This window comes from Lottia gigantea (assembly GCF_000327385.1).
Source record: "Lottia gigantea unplaced genomic scaffold LOTGIsca_72, whole genome shotgun sequence".
Lineage (NCBI taxonomy): Eukaryota > Metazoa > Mollusca > Gastropoda > Lottiidae > Lottia > Lottia gigantea.
The window spans coordinates 514,390-537,524 of record NW_008710427.1 but is presented as its reverse complement, the minus strand read 5'-3'; the positions used below and the strand labels follow the sequence as shown (position 1 = coordinate 537,524).

The following is a 23,135-nucleotide window of genomic DNA, read 5'->3' as shown; positions in this document are numbered from 1 at the left end:
TCAAGCCTATTGTGACGTATTCGCAAAATTGTTTGTCACAATGGAAACGTAGAGTTAGACCATTCTTAATCATACAGAATCGAATACAGACAGAATGCAAAACTTTGGAGGTCGAGTGTGTCTGACTGAAAATCGATTAGGACCAAATTATGTTGCTAATCGTGCTTTAAAGAAAGAAGAGAAATGGTTAGAAAAAGTCTCGGGTGATTGTCAAAGACAACTCAGGTAATACATCCAGTCTAAAACATTAAATTTCCTTTTCAATACTCACTTTTCACATTTTCATTATAGCAAAGGAGTTACAGGGTGTAGTCGGTAGTGCTTTAGCTCTGAAATAACAAGCACACAACAGTAATATTGTTCTCTTTAACTTTAGGCGACAGATTAGATGATTTATGCTTCAGAAGGAAGGATCCATCATTCAAATCACCGCCTAAATGACATGAATATTCAATTTGATCTGTTTTTGTACAGCTTTACTTATTTTCACTTTCAGTCGAGAAGAAGCTAAAATGAGAAAAAGTTTAGAACGACTAAAGGCTGTGAAGAGTAATACGAAATCTAAGTTAAGAGGATTTCTTCATCTTAAGAATTAGTATCAGAACTAATTCCGTGTATCTGTATGCTTTCGTTAGGCTACGTTATTTACACTGTCAACGTATGACTATTAATTATTATTAAACAGATACATTTTGCAGCTACAAGTCAGACTTTGCAAGAAATTTACAAGAGTCTGCCAAATAGTACGTGGCAGAAATCTTATTGCTTCGCTTCAAAGATGTTTCCAATGCATCTGTGATTAGATTGCAGGTAAAGGCCGAACAGTCGAATTTTGCCGATAACCTATTATGTTATGTTCTTACAAGATCGTGGAATATAATGCTTTTTAAAAACCACCATGATATGAACGATCTCTTTATTACAGATGTTTGTCAATGGTGCTACCCCGATACCCAGTCGGCTAGGGTAAGTTACACAGACCCTGTAGGAATTTAATAATAATATATTTTCTTTTAGTTATTTTATAAGAATATAACCTAATTCCAGCTAACTCTTATCAGTCTTAAAAGATATCTTGCCAGGCAAAGTAATATACGCCCACTGGCAGCTTTGATAAAAATATTTGGCAGTACAGTAACAATTGAAATATATGAAAAGTATGAAATATTCAACCTTCAGACATACACTTCTTTTGAACTTTTTGAGGCGATACTAAATAATATTGCCAAGTTTCATCAAAATCTGTCAAGAATTGGGCCTTCTTAAGTGTTTACAGGCTAAAACGCGTTTCAAGAACAGGGGCAATAACTCATACTAATTATTTTTTTATCTTTTTGGTTTTAAATAGGGTTCATCCTTGTGTGATAACAAACACTCACTTTTAGGCCAGTGCTTTCATTGAGACTCGTCTCAATACACCCTAACACCAAGTTTCATCAAAATCTGTCAAGAATTGCGCCTTCTAGAGTGTTTACGAGCGTTTTAAGAACAAGGGCAATTACTCATACTTAATATTTTTCGATTTTTTGTGATTTTCAATAGGGTTCATCCTTGGGTGTTTACAAACAACCATACCAAGTTCGTCTAAAGCAATCGAGAAGTGTGTCTTGTAGAGTGTTTACGAGCAACTGTGGACGGACGGATGGAAGGGGTGACGACAATATACGCCCCCACCTCCATTTCATGTGGGCGTATAAAAAGGGCAAGGCAAATTCGACGTTATACTGTTTAATTGAAGAGAAGTATATTGCAATTCACTTTTCCAGACCCTAATTCGATTTCCTACGCAGTGTAGGGATCTTTGGCAACTTACATGTTTAGTTTATTCATTTGAAAAATGTCAATGTACAAATGAATATGAATATGATGATAATATTTATTCATTTAATTTTTATTTTTTTGCAGCGGTCATGCCTCACACTATGAGCGTGATAATATCAGTCAACAATCCCATCACAAGCCATCACGCTCTAACTATCATGACACCAGTGGTCGGCATGGTCCACCCAGCCACCATCCCGATGCTCAGCATAGTTCTCGGAAAATGGTCCGTTCAAAAATGAAAATTGGTGATCATCATCAAGCAAATAACGAGAGTATTCCTCCACAACGAAGTGGCCGAGTGTATCGTTCTGGTCAGCACCCTATTCAGCACGATCCAGCAAGCCAGTTCAACCCTGCTGTTGCACATCTTAATATTAAGCACAATCCTGGACAACATCAAGATGTACACAATGATGGGGGTGAGTGTTGCTTCGTAGTCTTAATATCAGAAATATATAAAATATAGTATGAACAATGGTATACCACTCACAAACACTGTTTCTCATTGGCCCTTTTCTCTATATTACAAACTGAGAAAAGATTGGTAAATCAATGACTGCTTTCTGTAATTAGCATAATTATACCACTGTGACTGAAACTTGTAACATTCCCATACCGTAGCGTGTATAAATGAACGTTTCTTAATTACATGGGCTACAACAAACTGGGCTTCTCGATATTATATTTACCTCAATTGCATATATTTGGAAGTTTAAAAATCTTGACCATTGATTTTCAGGGACATCAGTAAAGCTTACGCTTCCACAAATACAAAACTTGAACGAAGCTATGGCTCATCTCCATGTTCCAATGACTACTATAACAGTAGATGACCATGATCATGATGATCATGTAAGCTCACCAGGTATAGTCAAATAAACTTTTATTTTGTATATTTCGTACTAACTGCTAGATCTTTACAATGAAATTTTGCTTTGCTCATCTTTCTGATTTTTAGTGTTGAAGACATTGATATCGCTACAAGATTGAGATTATTTTATTTTTTATTTCTTTTTGGTGACATTTAAAACATACATCAATTTTCACTTTTGATTTCAAGTATTTACATTCCATCTGACATAGCTCAATTCAACTACACGTATTTGTTCCACCATGGACAAAGGGATACTGAAATCTATACAAAATATTACAGACTTACATCTTACATTGTAGGTAGTCATAGTCGAGTTTCAAAGAATAACACATCAAGTATGAGAAATATTTATGATGAAGCTATACAAAAAATAACAACTGTTCATGACCCATCACCAAGATTTTCTGAAAACAATTCTACATCATCTATGCAGGTTCGTTATAATCTATTTGAGCTAATTGTGTATATCGCCTGCCCCGAGTTGACAGATAGCAATTGCTTAAGCTGACAGGAGAATTTTTTTTTTTTTAATTTATTTGTTTAACCAAACTCCACAAGGTGTTGAAGCAATAGCATCTTGTTGGTCACCATAAGGATAGTAACCAGAGTATATAGCCTATAAATAATCTTACCACCACATAAATTTACATAGAATATTGTTTTGGCCTAATCGCACCATTTTTGTTAATTACTGGTAAGAGTAATTACATCGAAGTAATTTTCAACCAGTTATTGGAAATCAATCGATAAGTGTTCAATCATTCGGTAATTTGTGCATATCGATTAATGAATATTAAAAGTTTCTAGTGATGATAGTCATGAAGTGACTTAGGCCACGGAAAATAATTCACATACAAGAATATATGATATCGAGCATAAATGCCATAATGTTTCAGTCAGAATCAAGGAGACATAGGAACTCTGTGGATAAGTTACCAGAGATAGATAAACACGCCTTTCGAGACCTAGAAAATATTGTTAAAGAAGCAAAACAGCGAAAGTAAGCATAATACTTAGGCTATTATTGACAAACTATAACAGTGGTTTTACTGAGAGGCCAACAAATTACAACCGTTCATCTACCCTTCATCATGACTACCTTTTTGGACAACTTATACCACGATGGTGAAGAAAAACTTTTGAATTGAGTATAATAATATGGAATTTCGGAAGCCTTAAGATTAACAAACCCTATCATTTGTAAGACAAAAGAGTATCTTTGGTAGGCCAATTCCTTAGCTGTGTTGACTGTATTTTGAATTTCAGAAAAGAAGTTGGAGCTTCTAACTACGCCAGCCGACATAACAGAAGAAGGCTTCAACATCTTGAACAACTACTTGAAGAGTTGCGTCCTCGTGTCAAGGCAGAAATACCGTTTGATCCCGTTAGTATCTTAGAATGTCGTTATTTACGACTGTCTAAAGCTAATGTAGAAAATTTAGAGAATATGATAAGAGAGAAAGGAATGGATCCAGGTATACATGCTCATACTGACGTCACCAATTACAATATCTGGAGTTAAATGAAACTACTTCTTCCAATAATAATTACTTTTCAAAAAATTGAAGAGCCGTAAAATAAGTTGAACATAGAATTTTAGAAATGTTTGTTGTAAAAATTGTGGATTTTCTCAAATAAAATATAATACTATTTACTGATATTTTTAGTCGATTTCATACATTTTAAAGAGAATTGAGATGAACACATTATGGTTTCCATTTTGGAAAAAAAAAGTTATGCTTTAGACAAACGAAGTCGAGGTGTAGCTTAATACTTTCTCATTTTTAAAGTGTGAATGGAAAAGCTGCATCAATGCAATAGTGTTTTCTTTAAAGCAGATTAGAGAAGTATCAAGATGCTACCAGAAACCCCAAATAGTTGTCATCTTATTCATATATTCATCTGAATTGTCAACATTGTTGAATGATAGATTGTAGTGTGTATATTAATGGAATAAAAATAGCCCAACAACACTTGCAACACTGGCCTTACCTCAGATAAGCGGATGTGATATCTACACAGCGACGGTATCACATCCGTTTCTAATGTCCGATAGTGGCGACTGCAATATTTTGGAATATAGGGGGCCACCACCAATTATTTTCGAAACTGTGCTGATTTTTGAAAATTAAAATTCGAAAGTAATGGAGTTACATTTTGACAAAGGAAAAGCATTTTTGCACATAAAACTAAAAACAATTTGCTGGCGAGGGGCATGCTCTTACTTAGCTACAAGACATATTAATCAAAATTGAAAGAATTATAGCCTGTAGAATGGGCCTGACAATATGCAACTCGAAATTTATATGCCAAATTAATGCTGTTAACAATCACCAATTTTAACACCATCCCTTGGTATCAACTCACAAACATTAAGATTTTTCAAAAGGCATTGCATTTGGTTGAAAAAGAGGTTCTTTTTGGCACTTTCGAGCAATCATCATTTTCATTACAGAGTCTAATTTAAAGGGTTTCGCATCGCTGTTTGCGATCAAATATAAATTTATCATGAAGATCTGCAGATCAAATCCAATCAAAACACATGAGAATTATGTCAAATAATGTAATAATAGTCAACGGTTGGAAATCTCCCTAGGAAGAATTAGATATTATTATATAATGGGCCCTAAACGGCGCTACTTCACTTATGTACCTCTTTATGATCTCAATTTTTTATCCTACTAAAATACGACGAAGATGTTCGAATTGAGATCATAAAGAGGTACATAAGTGAAGTAACGCCGTCGAGGCAAAACGTCAAAAACAGTTCATCAAATTACCATCAAATCCAAACATGAACAAGGTCTCATCGACACATGGGCAATAACTCTGCAATAAACCGTGGGTCCTGGGGGCATCTAATTCTCAAAATTTTCTAGGCGAGATCCCTCAGACCTAATACAAATAATCTTGATGGAAATGCTTATAAAATTTTGAGAATTAGAGGCCCGGAAACGCGATTTTCTGACATTTCCTGACGAATTTTTTTTTATTGCAACTCAAATTCCGTTGATCGAAAAATTGTCAAATTCAAACATGACTAAGATCTCATCATTATAAATGATTATACAAAATTTCATTTAAATCGGATGAAAACTGTACGCTCTATTTTGACGCGTTTTTCATAAATCAAGGGCAATAACTCAAAAACTTTCATCGAAAGATCGTCAAATTCGAACTTGTCTAAGATTTCATCATTATAATTGATAATTGTGGTCTATGGTGGCCCATGAGCGCCATAGCTGTTTTATTATTTTATTTATGAAAAAAATATTCTTTTTAATTTGAATTCATTTTTATTTCACTTTCATTTTGATTTTAAATTCATTTTACTTTCATTTTTTTTCATAAATAAAATAATAAAACAGCTATGGCGCTCATGGGCCACCATAGTGGTCTCTATTGTGTTCTCAAAGAAATTTTGATGCGTTTTTTAAAAGTCAAGGGCAATAACTTCAAAACCGTTCATTGAAAGATAGCCAAATTCGAACTTGTCCAAGATCGTATCATTATAAATATTAACACCAAATTTAAATTGGATGAAACCTGTAGTCTCTATTTTGTTCACAACCAAATTTTGACACGTTTTTCATAAGTCAATGGCAATGACCCAAAACCCGTTCATCGAAAGATAGCCAAATTCAACCTTGTCCAAGATCTCATTATTATGAATATTCACACCAAATTTCATATAAATTGGATGAAAACTGTAGTCTCCATTGTGGTCACAATTTTTACGCGTTTCATAACTCAAAAACTGTTCATCGTCATATTCGAACTTGTCCAAGATCTCATTAATACAAATGATCACAACAAATTGCATTCAAATCAGACTGTTCACGGATGGACAGGGGCAACGACAATATTCGGCCACATTATAATATGGGCTTATAAAAGATGCAATTAATCTGTTCAAGTAATGGGAGCAATTTTTTGGAAATAAAACACAGACACTAAGATGGGATACGGAACTGACAGTAAAAGATGGAATTCAATTTTTACTGTACCAGACCATTTCTGATGAAGAAATAAGATGACATCATGGACTGTAATTTTTACTACAACCACCAGCAAGCAGTACATAATGATTTTATGTACGTGTAACAGTTCATGACAGACAATCGAATCCCTGCCAAAAAAAGAAAAATCTTAATTTTCACTACTCGCTGATCTATTTTGCTATAAATAAACGCAACGAAGTGTTGACATTCATGGACATTAGATTGAATGTATTGCTCCGTGTCTGAAATGCAAATTTGGTGGATTTCACAGTAAGTTCAAAATTATGACTAAAAATCTTCTCCAGCTCCAGATATATATTGTTAAGGTCAAAGTAGAATTTGACTAGTGAAGAAAGTAAGAACACAATTGTAAGAAGAATAAAAGACATTCTATCAGTTTCTCAATAAATACAGTCATACACAATAAAAGCTAAATTATAAAACAGAACAGAAAAATGTCTTTAATGCTAAAAAGTTTTCACATTGTTTGCAAAACATAAATTGTGTGCTTTCACTTAATTTCACAATTTTCAGGAAACATTTGAGAATTTTGAGGTTCTCAAAATCTATTTCAATATTCTAATGAAAATAATCAGTTTGATCTTGAGGAGACAACCAATGCCTATTCATCTCAAATAGTTATAACTGTACATAAGATAACCTTATCATTAATGACATAAAAAAGGAATATCAATTTGTTAAAGAATGTCCTGCTTAAACTTGTGGCCATGATAAATTTTATCTGGTTTGAACCAGTTCAGAACCTTTCAATGATACATAATACAACATTGAAATTGCTTTTTTTTTTTTTATGAAATTGTTGTTTTGCATTGGCAATGACAACATAGATATTTGTCCATATTGATAATAAAAAGGGAGGTAATTGTGACTGTGGAAAACTACAGCCAAGCATGAACACATTACAAGTAATACCCAGTCACAGTAGCAACCCATCACCTTGCAGATGACTATCAAAATATAGGCCTACTTGATATTTATTGCAATGTTTTTAATTTTCTAAAATTAAAACTTAGTTGATAAAAAGTTCAACAACCTGTTTGAGACCATCAAAATCCAAACTTCCAGATAAAAAGATCAAAAGACAATATTCTGCTAACATGTGGAAAGCTTTATCTGTGTGCACTGAAAATTCCGGAGTGAAAAATTTGTTCATTTATATCAACAAATAAATATGCAGAAACAGACAAATAACATCTAATAGGACAAAGGCAACATTGAATGACCTTGATGTTGTAGAGGGATTGTTCTAGCAAAACTAAGAACAGTAAAAAGCTATAACTCATCTACACACACTAACATCTACTTAAACCAAACAATTATATAAACATTTCATCTAATAGTAAAATATATAGTTTTGATTAGAAAACAGGGGAAGGCCATATATATCATAACAATGATAAAACTACATAATACTCAACAAATAACAAATATAGTCCTCCTCCTACAGACAATAGTATTAGCCTTTAACATATCTCATAGAAAAAATAAATTTCCGATACAGTCTTTTTTCATTATGATGGTATGTGTATTCAAAAGGTGGAAAATAATAGGCACTGGTTTCCAATATTCAAAATAATGGGCTTCTTTATTTTTTTAAATCAAGGTTGGATATCAGAAATACACAACTGCCTGTGAAGCATATTTCATTTTATAAATTCAAATATATTTCAAATCTCCCTAAAATATATGTCCTAGGTAAAGTCATAAAAAAGGAAGATCAAGCAACACTTTAAGGCAAGCAATATATATCATTTTGGACACAAGCAACATTGTTCAAAAAAGAACCATTATATAAAAATTGTTCGCTGAAGCTCTAAAGTTTTCAATAATCATCTTCTGACCACTGTAAACTGAATAATATTTTGTCTATAATTTAAAACTGTTCAATATATATATATCACAATCATGTAATTTGTTTTTAAATGTCTACGAGTCAGAAATATAGCATGCAACTTGCAAGTTATAATAAAAATATTAAAAAGTTTTAGCTGTATTAGTGACTCGTTGTAAACCCATATTCAATGGTAAAAAGTCCTTTAAGAAATCAGTTGGAAAGGCAATCTAGGACAACCATTAATTTGAAGTTGATATCTAAGTAAATGATTGACAAAATATCATTCAACTTCTTGTGACACAAGAGTCCAGTGGTTAAGATTTTTTAGCCCATTTCAAATCATCATCTCTTGGTTTACATCCAGTGTATTTTTCAATAACATTCTCCAATACTGGCCAAAATCGTATAGCCTCTAATGGATAATTCAGCCAACCAGTGGTAATACAGAAATAAGTTTCATGTGGTGATACATGATGTATTCTATGGTGTTTTCTGGGTAGTATGATGTGTAAATCTTGAAATATGGTGATATATCTCGGAAGTCCAAAATAAGTATGGGACCATTTATGACACTGAAATAAACAATAACATGTAGCATATTGTAATAAAATTTCTAGAAGTAGCCATCCATAATAATTGTCTGATTTATCTTAAAAGTATGTATTCATAGATAAATATTGTCCAATCAAAATTGGCCCTGCTGTCTTGCTAGTATAATCTCAGCCAATCAAAACAAATCACTCATTACGAAGCAGCGTGTCATCAAATGTTTTGATTAATATGGATGGTACAGAATTACATAACATTTTCGATAAAGAATTGAAGTCGATAAAAACTCAAACCTTACTATTTAATGTATTTTAGTATTACTAAATACTACTAGCAAAGAATGTGTTATTATCCCTTCAAATGAGCGGCAGCAAATTGATTTTGTGTTTTGTTTACATGACTCATTTCCTATTTAAACAGCTGCAATCTCCTTTCCATGCCAACAAATGAAAGTGTAGTGGTCTTAGTTTAATATGGGTTAATAAGACCATTGCAAAATCCATATTTCTGATACTTGTGCTTCTAATATGCCATTACCATTATTATCATAGAGAACATTCTTTAATTGATAAATAAGACAATTATATGGATATATACTTCTGGAATATTTATTACTTCAACGTTTCAATGTGGTTCTCACAACTTCATCTATAACTTGTGCTTCTTATATGCCATTGAAGGATTATTCTTTAATTGTTTACAGACTAGTTTATTTATCAGCTCATGTTCACTGTGACTGAACACTGCTTTATCAGAAACTAGTTTGATTGTAACATTGTTCCAGGTTGTTATGATATTTTTAGCTAAATCTATACTCAAGATGATCTTACCTGGTTTGTAATACTGATAAATATTGCTAATAAGAATATATACCAATATGTATTAGTATTGGATTGTATAACCTCAAGACTATGAAATGTGAAGCCATAAGCTATATAAGCTAATCCTGGTATAACAATAGCAAAATTATCTCCATTAGTCTCAATAAAATCATGACGCGTGATTGAAGTGGGATCTATATGATGCTCTCGGAATGGACGAAGTAAAGTCTGAAAATAATATTTTTTAAAATTAATACCACTAAAGCCGCTTTTTTTACAATGAAAGTTACATCTGTGGACATGTAAATTCTGCCAATTTTGTCGCGTTGAACCAGATGAAAGCAATCAAAACTTGCTTATAATATGTTGACAACCCAGAAGAAAAGCTTAATAGAAGTATGCAAATAAGTCATCCAATTTCACTTTGTTTTGATTATAGTTCCAAAAGTTTTCAGACAATAATAGAAGTCAAATAAATCCTTCAACTACTTACTTTTCCTATTATTGGTAGATCTACAGATCCCCATGTATCAGCACCCCAGTGAACTAAACCACTCATAAAATCTGCTGTTACAATACCAAGCACTATCAATAAAAATATATCCAATAATAAATATAAGAAATAAACATAATATAACAAAAGAAAGAGCCTTATACCAGTCAATAGGAAATATTTACAAAAAGTATTCACAGAACTTTTCAATAATTTCAGATTTCGTAAAAATATTCAGGTGGGTAGTCAAGAGCCCTGAATATTCTCGTAAGTCATGAACATTCAATTTCAAATAACCCAATATCACCCTGCCACATCTTGGGGATCTACAATTCAAATAGAAGCACAATACAATTAAAGAAATAAAAGTAGTAATGCTTTAGATGATGATAATATACATACCTGCTGATATTAATACTGTATAAACATTGTCTAATCTAAATGTTGTACATAAATTATAAAAACAGTAGAGAAACAATCCTATACTAATCACAACACAAACAATCTCTTGTCTTCTTTTGCCTAAAAAATGAAAATAACAAACCATCAGACATGTTTACAAAAACAGCTAACACAAAGCATCCATATTCATATTAAATATATTGATTAGCTTACAGTAAATTATTATTAAAAACAAGTCTCCACTACCTCATTGTTTGTTGTTTTTAGTTATATATGGTTATATATATTGTTAGTGTTTTAATTCAATCTTATTAAAGATCAGAGTACAATTTGTTTTTTTTTTCATTTTTCTAATACAAGAAATATCAGGTTATGTTCAATATTCAAATAGAATCAACATTGGCACTTGTTGTTTGAGTAAAGTAAAATTTTGTCCATTACTTTTATTAGAATTGGAAAAGCAGCCTCAAATACCTCTACAATTGCATGTTTTGATAAACATGGGTTATCTGTACCATGTCAACCTGCAGAATATTTTCTTGTCATTTCAAAGCCACATCAAATTTATCATTTATTTTTCACATACAAAATGGCAGATTTTGGTTATTACCAAATATCAGTAAACGAAGTCACTTGACAAACTAGCGGATTCCGTGTCAGGATTCTATGGAACACAATGTGGGCCATATTCTTATGTTGTTTCAGTGACTTATAGAAATAAATCACTCTTACTTTTTACTTATCTAATTTTGTCAGCCACTATATTTTTTTAAACTATTGTTCTTTGAAGGAATTGTCACTAGTTATAAATTTTCGATCATTTGATCGTTATTAAAACAAAACCACCCCTAGTTTTCAATATAACATCTTTATTTCAATAATTTGTGTAGAAGAGTTAACTAAAGGTTGTTGACAAGTTAACTGAAGGTTGTTGACGAGTTAACTGTCCATGAGTTGACATGGACCCGCATGGAGACAAGTTGACTGAAAACCCCCATCTAAACGTCAATAAGTTTAAGCTTACTCTATTACTTTATCATTAAGACATTTTAAGATCAAAAACCTTCAATACAAGAAGGATATGAGAGGAATCATGTTCTGAATTATACGGTTCAACTATAATATAGAGGAGAGGCCCTACTTACATAAATGATAAAGCAAAGAACACAAAACAAGTTTTTCTAGCCTACCTGCCGTGTATTGACTTGCTAATTCTTTTGCTCCAGCGTGTGAAGGCCCCCAACGTGGTTTTCCAACAATGTCATTTTCTTCGGAGTACTGAATGTTTGAATTTGGATCATCCTCTGTCATAGAATGTTTTTGTATCTCTTTCTCTGACTGAATGCCCATTTTCAGTTCTGTTTTCTTCTCTTTTGACAACCAATGTATTAACTTCCGGTATTTCTCACCTAATGCCTAATGGCAGAAATAATTCTGTTCCCTTTTGATTAGTTAAAATAGAATATCATAAAAATAATTTTTACATTTATCAAATTCGTATAGATCTAAATCTAATATGTAATTATTTGTAACAGATAAAATAATTTTATCGATAATAAACTCTACCTAATCTTTTCATTTCAAGAGTTTTCTATTTGATACGACCTTGAACCTTTACCCTAGTCAAGTGTAAATTGAAAGTAGACCTTTGAGTTTCAGAGGGTGACGTGCTCGTTTGTTGTCAACATCGTTGATAAGGTGATCTAATCACACTTCAAGTTCAATATTATGTGATTGAAACAAGTGTCAGTATTGTGTCTATCAGCCCATATGATGTTAGTAATTAGTAATTAGGCCTAGATCTACATAAGCAGCCTTTCTCATTCTACTCTCATGCAGTTATGCATGAACGAGTTGAACTTAATTATTTTTTTGATGAACATTTTTTTAGTTATTGCCCTTGACTTAGTGAAAACACATCAAAATTTGTTTGTGAGCATGAAAGAGATCACAGTTTTTTTTATCTGATATTAGTGAAATTTGGTGTAAACATCTATATCAATGTTGTCAGATTTTTTGAAGAACTGTATTGGAGTTGCCCTTGACTTTGTTAAAAAATATGTTTGTGGATATTGACAAAAATTTGTAATATTATTCAATTATTCATTATCAGGGATGGCCGTATTGAGATCAATAAATATTATTTTAAATTGTATAAATTGATGGATAGTTATGATATAAAATCATATTTTCACATTATCAATTGTTTCATTGGTCTACATTTTCATCAACCCAAAGCCGATTGATGAAAATCAGTGCTGCTAAGTGTTAATATTGCAGACAAACAGTAATTATTTTCATATGAAAAGAAACTTGGCAAAGTTAATTACATGCTAATGGAAATACATTTTTAAACAATTTTTCTAGATATTGGAATAGAAGATGTTTAGTAACAAATACTTTAAGTACCTAATTGTCAGAGTAAGAAATGGTGTGCAAGTGTTTGATTACACAGCGAAAGCCTTGAAGCCTCACAAGCCAAAAGGAGTTGAAACTAAGGTATTCTATATTAATATAATTGTATTCTCAAAACATTTCAGTTATTCCTTCATGTATTTTTTCAAAATACGTGGCATTTGTGACTATTTTGCATTTATCAACATCAAGCTTCAAATGAGTATGTGTCACTTTCATAATAACAAAAATTGTTCAAAAATCACATCTCCCTTTGGTACACCTAATTGTAAATTAAATTCCCAACCATTTTGTAGAAAAAATAAGTCCTAAAAAACTCTAAAAATAAAACCTTGTTTAAGGCTGACTCCTTAATATTAGATATGTGAAAATTCCCTAATCAAGTTTTTAAATGTATGCATAGTAACCATACTTTATTTCCCTGTAAAATTTTAATAATATATACCTTGTTAATATTTTGATCAAAACATAAGTTACTCGAAAAGGTAGACCAATATTGTGAAGTAGTTCAGCGATGTGATATAACCAAGTAAAATGCTGGTCATGCTGCTATTTCCAGGTTAAACATTTTATTGATTACTGTAAGACTAAAGTTATTGGTGGTGCTGGGGGAAATGGTTGTATGTCATTATCAAGAGTTGATAAAAATGAATTTGCTGGTCCTGATGGAGGCAATGGTGGAAATGGAGGCCATGTAATATTTCAAGGTATTGCATGTCATTGACTTCTCTAACAAATTTACTCCTCAAAGCATTGTGTGCAGAATTTAACGTTTGAGTAAAATCTAATAACTTTAGGATTATTTTGCTCAACAATTTTAACTTGTGACTGACACTGACAGGTTATTGGCTGAGAAATTGTGCAGCAATCTTTTCTTTTCCGTATCATTATTTCTGTTGCAAATATCCAATTTTATTTTGATATTATATAAATATGGCAAAATTATTAATTAGATAACTCAATTAACCGACAATCTAATAAATTGATATTGTGTTTTTTTATAGCAAGTACAAATGTCAAATCCTTATCTCACTTATGGCCTATCATGAAAGGGAAAAATGGTAAAAAGGGTGCTAATAGATGTTGCCATGGTAAAAATGCTCCTCACACCTATATTCAAGTGAGTTTTTAAATATATCTATTTAATTTGTACTTTTTTAATGTGCTCATTTCAGTGATTCATTTCATTCATTGACTTGGCTTGAAAGTATCTGCAATTTTGGTATGGCTATGGCGTCATATTCATAGTCATACAAAGAGAGGTCGGGTACAAAAACCTGGCTTTGAGGCTACTAACCCTGTGACCTAAGGCATCGAGTTTTTTACAGTAAAACGTGAACAACCGACGTATATTGTCGGTGTCCCCTTCTGTTCGTTCACGTTTCTTGTAGTCTTGATAGAGATTACAGTTTTTATCTGAACTCGATGAAACTTGGTATGCATGTATATATTAATAAGATCTCAGTCAAGTTGGAATTTGGTAACTATAGGATAATGGCTTCAGGCTTATTGTCCTTAACTTAGTAAAAAATTTGAGATAGTATATACTTTTGGGTTACATATGATTAGATAGGATGCTTTATTTAGTTCAAAGATATAAAAGAATTACTTGATAATTACATTTCCTTGTGGTCATATTGACATAGTAGCACCTCTATTATTGTAGACAAAGCAAAATATCATTACCTTTCTGCTTAATCCTTGAAATAAACTATTCTATGTAAATTTATTGTATTAGCTGGCTTTTTGCTTTCCAATGACATTATAAAACATTATCAAATATTATAAAAATCATCACATTGATTGTATATGATGATATGAATAATTCAAAGTTTAAGAGAAACTAAGATACAAGATTCTAAGTTAAATTATTTAGTTACAAACATTTAAGGCCTAGTTGAGCCTGTTTTCTATCAGTTGATAAGTCTTTTATGTGTTTCTTTAGGTGCCATTAGGAACAGTGTTGAAATCAGAAACTGGTGAAACATTATGTTATCTAGATAATCTAGATGGCTATTTTATTGCTGGTAGAGGGGGGGCTGGTGGAAAAGGAAATGCTTTCTTTGCTTCTAGCACTTTTACTACTCCCAGGATCGCTGAAAATGGTGCTAAAGGAGAAGAGAGAGTTGTACATGTAGCCATGAATACTATGGCATATGCTGGATTGGTAGGTATTTTATATGCCCCTGTCTGTGGTTGAGTCTGATATTGGTTACAATCAAATTAATGGTTTTGGAGTTATTGGCCTTGACTGCGTTAAAACCTGATAAATTTAGCTTGTAGGCATAGTAGTGTAGTGTAGTGTATAATTTTTATCCGATCTTCATGAAACTTGGCATGTATGTATATATTGATGAGATAACACTCAAGTTCGAAATTGGTAACAATCAGATGAATTTTTTTTGAGTATGTTCCCCTCAAATTTGCGTCAAATTTGGCTTGTAGGCACGATAGAGACAACAGTATTTATTCCATCTTGATGGAACATGGTATGCATATATATATTGATGAGATCTACGTCAAGTTCTAAAATTGGTAATATTTGGATGAACGGTTTCAGACTCATTGCATTTGTGTGTACGTCTTGTTCATGTTCGAATTTGGTGATAATTTAATGAACTGTTTTAAGATTTTTGCCATGACTTATAGATATTTTCAAGATAATTTGAAAATTCATCATTAAGTCACTAAAGACTTTGTTATCATTTCTGACAGCTGGTATGTTACCTTGTCTGGCAAGCTATCTTGAGATTATTGAAAAACTGGAATTTAATACAGTACTAAAACTGTAAATAAAAACTAAAATTGGAAAATGATTGTGAAACCACAAGGGTTTATTTGGGACAGCAGGTGATCTAGATGAACATCTATTCCGGCACAAATGCTTATTAAACATGATTTTCATTTCTAAAGCTCTAGTAGTAATTGACAGGTATTTAATTATCTAGTCTGAAGATGTTCTTAATAATTAATCAGCAATATTTTTATACTTTTTTTAGATAGGCTTTCCAAATGCTGGTAAATCAACATTATTACGAGCTATATCTAGAGCTAGGCCCAAGGTAGCAGAGTATGCTTTTACAACCTTAAACCCACATATAGGCATGGTAATATATGATGATCAAAAACAAATATCAGGTCTGGTATCTTGCACTTATAATTACACCCCATGATTAGCCTATCCTTAATTTAACATTTACTTTACAAATGATGTTTCTATTGTGGTGCCCTAGAATGGAGACTAACCGGGTTTTTGCCATATTTTCATGTTCAAAGACGTGAGAATTGAAGGCTATCAACCCATCAATAGTTTAACAAATTGTATATATACCTCTTTTATAAATGAGCATCTTGAATGGTGGCACTAAACCTCTTATTTGAAGCCACAATTATACTACAGCTGGTAAATTATCTCTTTTATGTTTTAGTTGCTGACATTCCAGGTCTGATTGAAGGTTCACATGAAAATAGAGGTTTAGGAATAGACTTTCTACGACATATAGATCGTTGTTCTTGTTTACTGTTTGTGATAGATCTTTCTCGTGAAGAGCCATGGACACAGTTAGATTTATTAAAATATGAGTTAGAGCAGTATCAGAAAGGTTTGTCAAAAAGATCCCATGCTGTAATTGGTAATAAAATAGATATACCTGGTGCTGAAGACAATTTGGTTAGTCTTAGGGAACATGTAAATCTACCTGTAATAGGTATATCTGGTAAATATGAAATAGGAATTGATGAATTATTGACTCATTTACGTGAGATGTATGATGAATACCTTGGAAATGACGACACATCTTGAACAAGCACATAAAAGTATGGATGAGTACTGGTATAAGTGGTGCAACTTAATTCTGTGTCATGAATGGTTGAGCAACAGCTCAGTATTGAATTCACTGGTGAAGATGATACATCTGAATTGAGACTGTATCTTTGATGAACTACATAACTAAAATTGCTTTGAGTATCATTAAAGAATAAGTACAGTGTTATACAGATGCCAGAAAGAGGTATTTGGTAATGCATCTTGATAGTGATTGTAAATCATTGGTGGACAAAACGTGTTACTTTATAGATAAACATTGATCTGTCGGTAAAAATGATACATCTTGATTGTGATTGTTTATCTTAAGTAGACAGAACATGGTACTCTATTGATGAACATTAATTTGTTGGTGAAGATGATACATTTTTATTGTGATTGTGTGTCATTAGTGGACAAAATGTTGTATTGATGAAATAAATATGATAAATATAACTTATAAACATGCCAACAGAAATACAATGCTTCAAATATATCTAGTAACAATATATCAAGCACTATTCAACACACAGGCCATTACATGATTTAGTAAATGAATGGTTATATAACAATAATTTATCTTATGTTATAACCTTGAATAAATAGACAAATGCCTGATGCCACTCTGCATCTGAATTCTACATATCTCTATTCCTTTGGAGAGTCCTAAAAACTGATGTTTTTTTTTAAGGATAATCATTATCATTTGAATGAGTTTCTCCAATATGATATTTGTAAGTGGTTTTAAGAATAAATTTGACATTGTTGTCGAGGGAGGAGTGATAGGGGTATAAAAGAGCCACACCAAGGTAATAGATGTTTAATCATAACAAAAACCTGAAAGTACAGAGAATAACATTACAATCAGGTAACACATATACAAATAAAATAGAATAATCTCAATACTTTTACTTAATATATTAAAACATTAACAATCAGTTTATATATGCAAACATCAACACCTAAACCATGAAATATATGCACTTATGCATAGGGACAAATATACACAAGCTTAATTGAAATGATGAAATATAAAGAAACCTACCCTATAAAGGGGTTTTAAACTAAACTAATAACTAAAGGCGTTTTGTGGGTCGATTCGATTAGGTAGTACGATTTGGTGTAATTTGGTTTAGATTAGCAGTGGTCCACAAATGCGAATTTCAAATCGGCGATTTGGCAATATGGCTGCCTCCGCTGACAACCAATGAAAGACCGCTATTTTGATTACATTAGCAACTTCCACGTGCCGCCATCTTGGAAAAGTCTTATCGAATCGCCTAACCACATCCTGGGACGATTAGGACGATAAGCCAAATCAGTTTAGGTAACTGGCTCACAAATGTACTGATAAGCCTACTGATCGTCCTGGCTCGCAAACGCACAAAATAGCTAATCTACCTAATCGAATCGTGCGACAAAAGACTCAAGGTTGAGGCGAATCGAATATAAGGTGTAAATTTTTATAGTTTTAGTAAGAGTAAACTCCTACTCTGGCATTAGCAAAGTGGACGTGGGGTGAAGAACAGCAGCAGGCTTTTCTTAAATTGATGCACTGGTTAGTCCACCTATACTAGCTTATGCAGATTTTACTAAGCCTTTCATATTGCATACTGATGCTAGTGGTGACGGTTTAGGTGCTGTTCTCTATCAGGAAACTGATGGTAATAAGAGGGTAATTTCCTATGCCAGTCGATCTCTGTCTAAATCAGAGAAGAATTACACCACTCATAAGCTTGAGTTTTTAGCACTGAAATGGGCGGTTTGTGAAAAGTTTCACTAGTATTTATTTAACTCAAAGTTCACTGCATATACCGACAATAACCCTCTGACATACATCTTAACTACTGCCAAGTTAGATGCTACAGGTCACAGGTGGTTAGCTGCACTAATTAATTATAAAATTTCTTTCAGATTAGGAAAGGTAATAAGTTTGTCTCGTACTTTAGTGTTCAATTGTGTTTGACTTTGAATATTATTTTTTTTTTTTTAGTTTTGAACTTTGAATTTGGACTTTAATTACATTTGTTATTTGTATTTCAGTTTGTAATTCGTGATTGTATGTTGGTCATTTATTCAGTTTTTGAATTTATTGTGATTTTCATTTGTGATTTTGAAGTTGAGTTAGGTTGTCGTAGTTTTTGGTCTGTGTATTTCTGGTCTATCCCTGTTTCTTATATTCTGTTCTATTCAATTCTGTTTGTCACTGAGTTCATTTGCAATCTACTAACAAAAGTAAGCACGTGGATAGTGGTTATGGCTGTGTTGTCATTTTCAGTTGATTGTATTATGGGTTTCGTGTTTTGAGTTGAGTGTGTTTACAACTGATTGTGTTTTGAGTTGATTGTTTTTTTCAGTTGAATGCGTTTTGTGATTTGAGTTTTGGTATTCATTTTGATTGTAGTTTTCACCAAGTTAGTATATATTTGTATTTGTGTATCTTGTGTTCTACAATACTACACTGTGGGTGTTGTATTTGTTTGTACTTGTATTGAGTGTCATATCTTTGATCTTGTGTTCGCAATACTGCATTGTGAGTGTTTATGTGTTTATTTGATTGATTTTGTATTTCAGTTATTATGACTGTGTTGTGTGATTTTTCTATTTTTGTATTCATTTCAGTGTTTGTGCTAATAGTTTTCAATATATGATATTGTTTATATTTGTGGATTGTGTTTGTGATATTGGTGATCTTATTTTGTGTTTATTACAGTAACCTTGTGAACATCACTGTTATTTGTGTTTGTATTCTGTGTTTGTCATTGTTGTATTGATTCCATCATGGCTTCTGGAGGTTAGGATTTACCATCTCAGTTATTGGATCCCTTATCAGAGGAGCAGCAACACCTTGTGGATTCTTTCACCCGGATGGGTATGATAGGAGTGTTACTTAAGGCTCAGACGTCGGGTCAGCTGAATGATTGGATGTTTGGGTATTTAAAGGCACAGGGAGTTATACCTGAGGATGTAAGTCCTATTCATTCTGTAAGGAAAGAGGAGCAATCACATTCCAGTCATGATGCCTCTCCTACTGTAACATCACCTAAAATGATAAACTTATACCCAACCACCCAGGATTTCCTCTTTCTCTGGTGATCCTACTAGTAAGGATACTCCCTTTGATTTATGGCAATTCGAGGTGAGAAGTCTCTTGAAGGACAAGCAGTATGCGCCTGAGGCCATAAAAACTGCAGTGATTATGTCACTGAAAGGTGAAGCTGGAAGGGTGGCAATGAGGCTTTGTCATTCCGCAACTACTCGAATGCTGTTGGAAAAGCTAGAGAGCAGGTTCGGTAAGGTAGAGCAAGGTCAGTTTTTATTGTCACAGTTTTATTCAGCAAGTCAGCAGGCGGATGAAACAGTGTCTAAGTGGGCTTGTAGGATTGAAGACATATTAGATAAGGCACGTCAGGAGAGTGAAGTTGACTCAGACTCTTTTGAATCGAAGTTGAGGGTCAAGTTCTGGAGTGGACTTCGTCAGGAATTAAAGGATCGTTCCGCTCATAAATTTGACAGGTTGACTGATTTTGATGATCTCCTGAGAGAAGTAAGAAAGTTGGAAAAAGATGCTACAAGTGAGGGTAAAACTCCTAAACAGACCAAGACTCATAGTAAAATGGTCCAACAGTCGGATGATGACCTTAGGCAGTTAATTACATCATTGACAGGAATTATTAAAGAACTTAAGGGTGAAGGGGCTCAGTTGAACGGACAATGTCGGTCTTCAGAGAGTTTGTCTGCTACTGTCTGTGCACTGCAGAAAGAAGTGAGGGAAATGAAGGCAGGAACTGGATCTTTTGCAATGGAATCCAATGTTCCCAAGACATCTACTCCGAAATCTTCGACCTCTGTTCCTAGGAAGAGACAAGTTACTTGTTTTCATTGTGATCAGGTTGGTCATATGGCTATTGGGTGTAAAAATCCTAAGAAGGATTTAAACTAGCAAGTGTCACGAATGAGGGACAATTAGTTGACAGTTTGATACCCAGTCCCAATGAGAAGAAATTGATAGGTCACAGTAATACCACAGCTATGGAGATTAATGGTTGTATGACAACAGGATTGTCAGACACCGGGTCTACCATTTCAACCATATCACAGTCTTATTTTGAAGATTTTCTGGAAACAGAATCTTGTAGTTTGATTCCATTGACCGAGATACTGGTAGTTGAGGGTACAGGTGGAGACATTATACCCTATCTGGGTTATATTCCAGTTAAACTTAAGGTTCCTGGTCTAGGATCCATTGATTTGGATTTTTGTTTCTAATTGTACCTGATACACCTTTTAACAAGACAACACCAGTACTACTTGGCACTAATGTCCTTAAACCACTGAATGAGCAGTTTACACAGAGTGGTTTACCCAGTTACACTTTACCAGATGTTTGGTCATTTACCTTCAACTGTATGCAAGTACAGGAACGACAGTTGTCTGGTAAGGTTGGGTGTGTAAAGTTCTGCGAGAACAAATCAGTAACAATAGGCAGCAACAAGACTCTCTGTATGGTTGGTAGGGTTAGCAACTTGTCCGTGCCTTGCAGGCAAAGGGTTCTCTTTCAGAGGTCGGAGGATTCAGCTCTTCAAGCTGGTGTGGAGGTTACTCCGACTCTGATTGAGGTAGATCCAGGTGTGGCTAAGCAAGTTGTTGTTAGAGTATCTAACCTTTCCCTATCACCAGTCAGGATCTTCCCACACTCAGTCCTGTGTGAGTTGCATGTTGCTGATATTGTTAGGAGAGCATCTGTTAATGCTTTAACCACTGATAGACCTAAAGAATCGTCAGGGTCGTTCTTGGATGAGATTGACTTTGCATCTACAGCATTGTCAGATGAGAAGTTGGGTCAATTGAAAGAGTTTTTGTTGAATTGGCAGTGTATTTTCCCAGAATGACAAGGACATAGGGAGCGTCAGTTTGGTAAAACATAGGATTAGACTCACCGACGACATACCGTTCAAACAACCTCATAGGCGAATACCACCAGCTATGTATGAGGAAGTTAAACACCACGTTGAAGATCTTTTGGACGGAGACATCATTGAAAGAAGTCACAGCCCTTACGCATCACCGATTGTTCTGGCCCGAAAGAAAGATAACTCTCTTCGAATGTGTGTGGATTACAGGATGCTCAACAACAGGACTGTAAAAGACGCTTATGTGCTTCCAAGGATAGAGGAATTGTTCGACAATCTAGTGGGATGTCAATATATGACTTGATCATTTTCAGTAAAACCTACGATGAACATGAACATGAGAGGTTAGACAGAGTGTTTCAGAAACTAAAAGAACATGGAATAAAGTTGTCGCCTAAGAAGTGTGAGTTCTTTAAGAAGGAGGTTCGCTATTTAGGTCATATAGTGTCAGCAGAAGGAGTTAAGACAGATCCTAAAAAAACTGACAAGGTTGCATCTTGGTCTGAACCATCTAACCCTGATGAGCTGAGAAGTTTTCTTGGTTTTGTAGGATACTATAGGCGTTTTATCAAGCAGTTCTCTGTTATTGCTAAGCCTCTGAATGAGTTATTAATTGGAGGACCAATTTCAAAGAAGAGGAGAGCAAAGGCAAAGGAGGTTAACAAAGGTTAGCAAAGTGGACGTAAGGTGAAGAACAGCAGCAGGCTTTTCTTAAATTGAAAGAAGCATTGGTTAGTCCACCTATACTAGCTTATGCAGATTTTACTAAGCCTTTCATATTGCATACTGATGCTAGTGGTGACGGTTTAGGTGCTGTTCTCTATCAGGAAACTGATGGTAAAGAGAGGGCAATTTCTTATGCCAGTCGATCTCTGTCTAAATCAGAGAAGAATTACCCCACTCATAAGCTTGAGTTTTTAGCACTGAAATGGGCGGTTTGTGAAAAGTTTCACCAGTATTTATTTAACTCAAAGTTCACTGCATATACCGACAATAACCCTCTGACATACATCTTAACTACTGCCAAGTTAGATGCTACAGGTCACAGGTGGTTAGCTGCACTGGCTAATTATAATTTCATCATCCGGTATAGAGCTGGCAGATGCAGATGCTGATGCTTTAAGTAGACTAAATACAGAAGAGTTAGATGAACAAATTTTGGGTGCTTTGAAGAACATTGATGTGG

General features: G+C 33.6%; 3 protein-coding genes across 3 annotated transcripts; 2 read left to right on the top strand and 1 right to left on the bottom strand.

The window, feature by feature from the left end:
* Positions 1 to 88: 88 nt before the first annotated feature.
* On the top strand, positions 89 to 4,394 carry LOTGIDRAFT_235933 (hypothetical protein; the record flags this gene model as incomplete). Its single annotated transcript, XM_009065966.1, has 9 exons — positions 89 to 225; positions 497 to 566; positions 926 to 966; positions 1,906 to 2,243; positions 2,564 to 2,689; positions 2,998 to 3,131; positions 3,595 to 3,698; positions 3,965 to 4,173; positions 4,366 to 4,394. Exons 1-9 carry the CDS (start codon positions 95 to 97, stop codon positions 4,392 to 4,394), a joined length of 1,182 nt encoding a protein of 393 aa, XP_009064214.1. The 5' UTR covers positions 89 to 94.
* Positions 4,395 to 8,868: 4,474 nt separating this feature from the next.
* Positions 8,869 to 12,224, bottom strand: LOTGIDRAFT_221531 (hypothetical protein; the record flags this gene model as incomplete). Its single annotated transcript, XM_009065965.1, has 5 exons — positions 12,010 to 12,224; positions 10,820 to 10,939; positions 10,418 to 10,509; positions 9,934 to 10,152; positions 8,869 to 9,126 (listed from the first exon to the last, which is right to left on the bottom strand). Exons 1-5 carry the CDS (start codon positions 12,167 to 12,169, stop codon positions 8,869 to 8,871), a joined length of 849 nt encoding a protein of 282 aa, XP_009064213.1. The 5' UTR covers positions 12,170 to 12,224.
* Positions 12,225 to 13,201: 977 nt separating this feature from the next.
* On the top strand, positions 13,202 to 17,036 carry LOTGIDRAFT_168090 (hypothetical protein; the record flags this gene model as incomplete). Its single annotated transcript, XM_009065964.1, has 6 exons — positions 13,202 to 13,318; positions 13,794 to 13,941; positions 14,239 to 14,354; positions 15,180 to 15,401; positions 16,234 to 16,372; positions 16,663 to 17,036. 6 exons carry the CDS (start codon positions 13,202 to 13,204, stop codon positions 17,034 to 17,036), a joined length of 1,116 nt encoding a protein of 371 aa, XP_009064212.1.
* Positions 17,037 to 23,135: the final 6,099 nt, after the last annotated feature.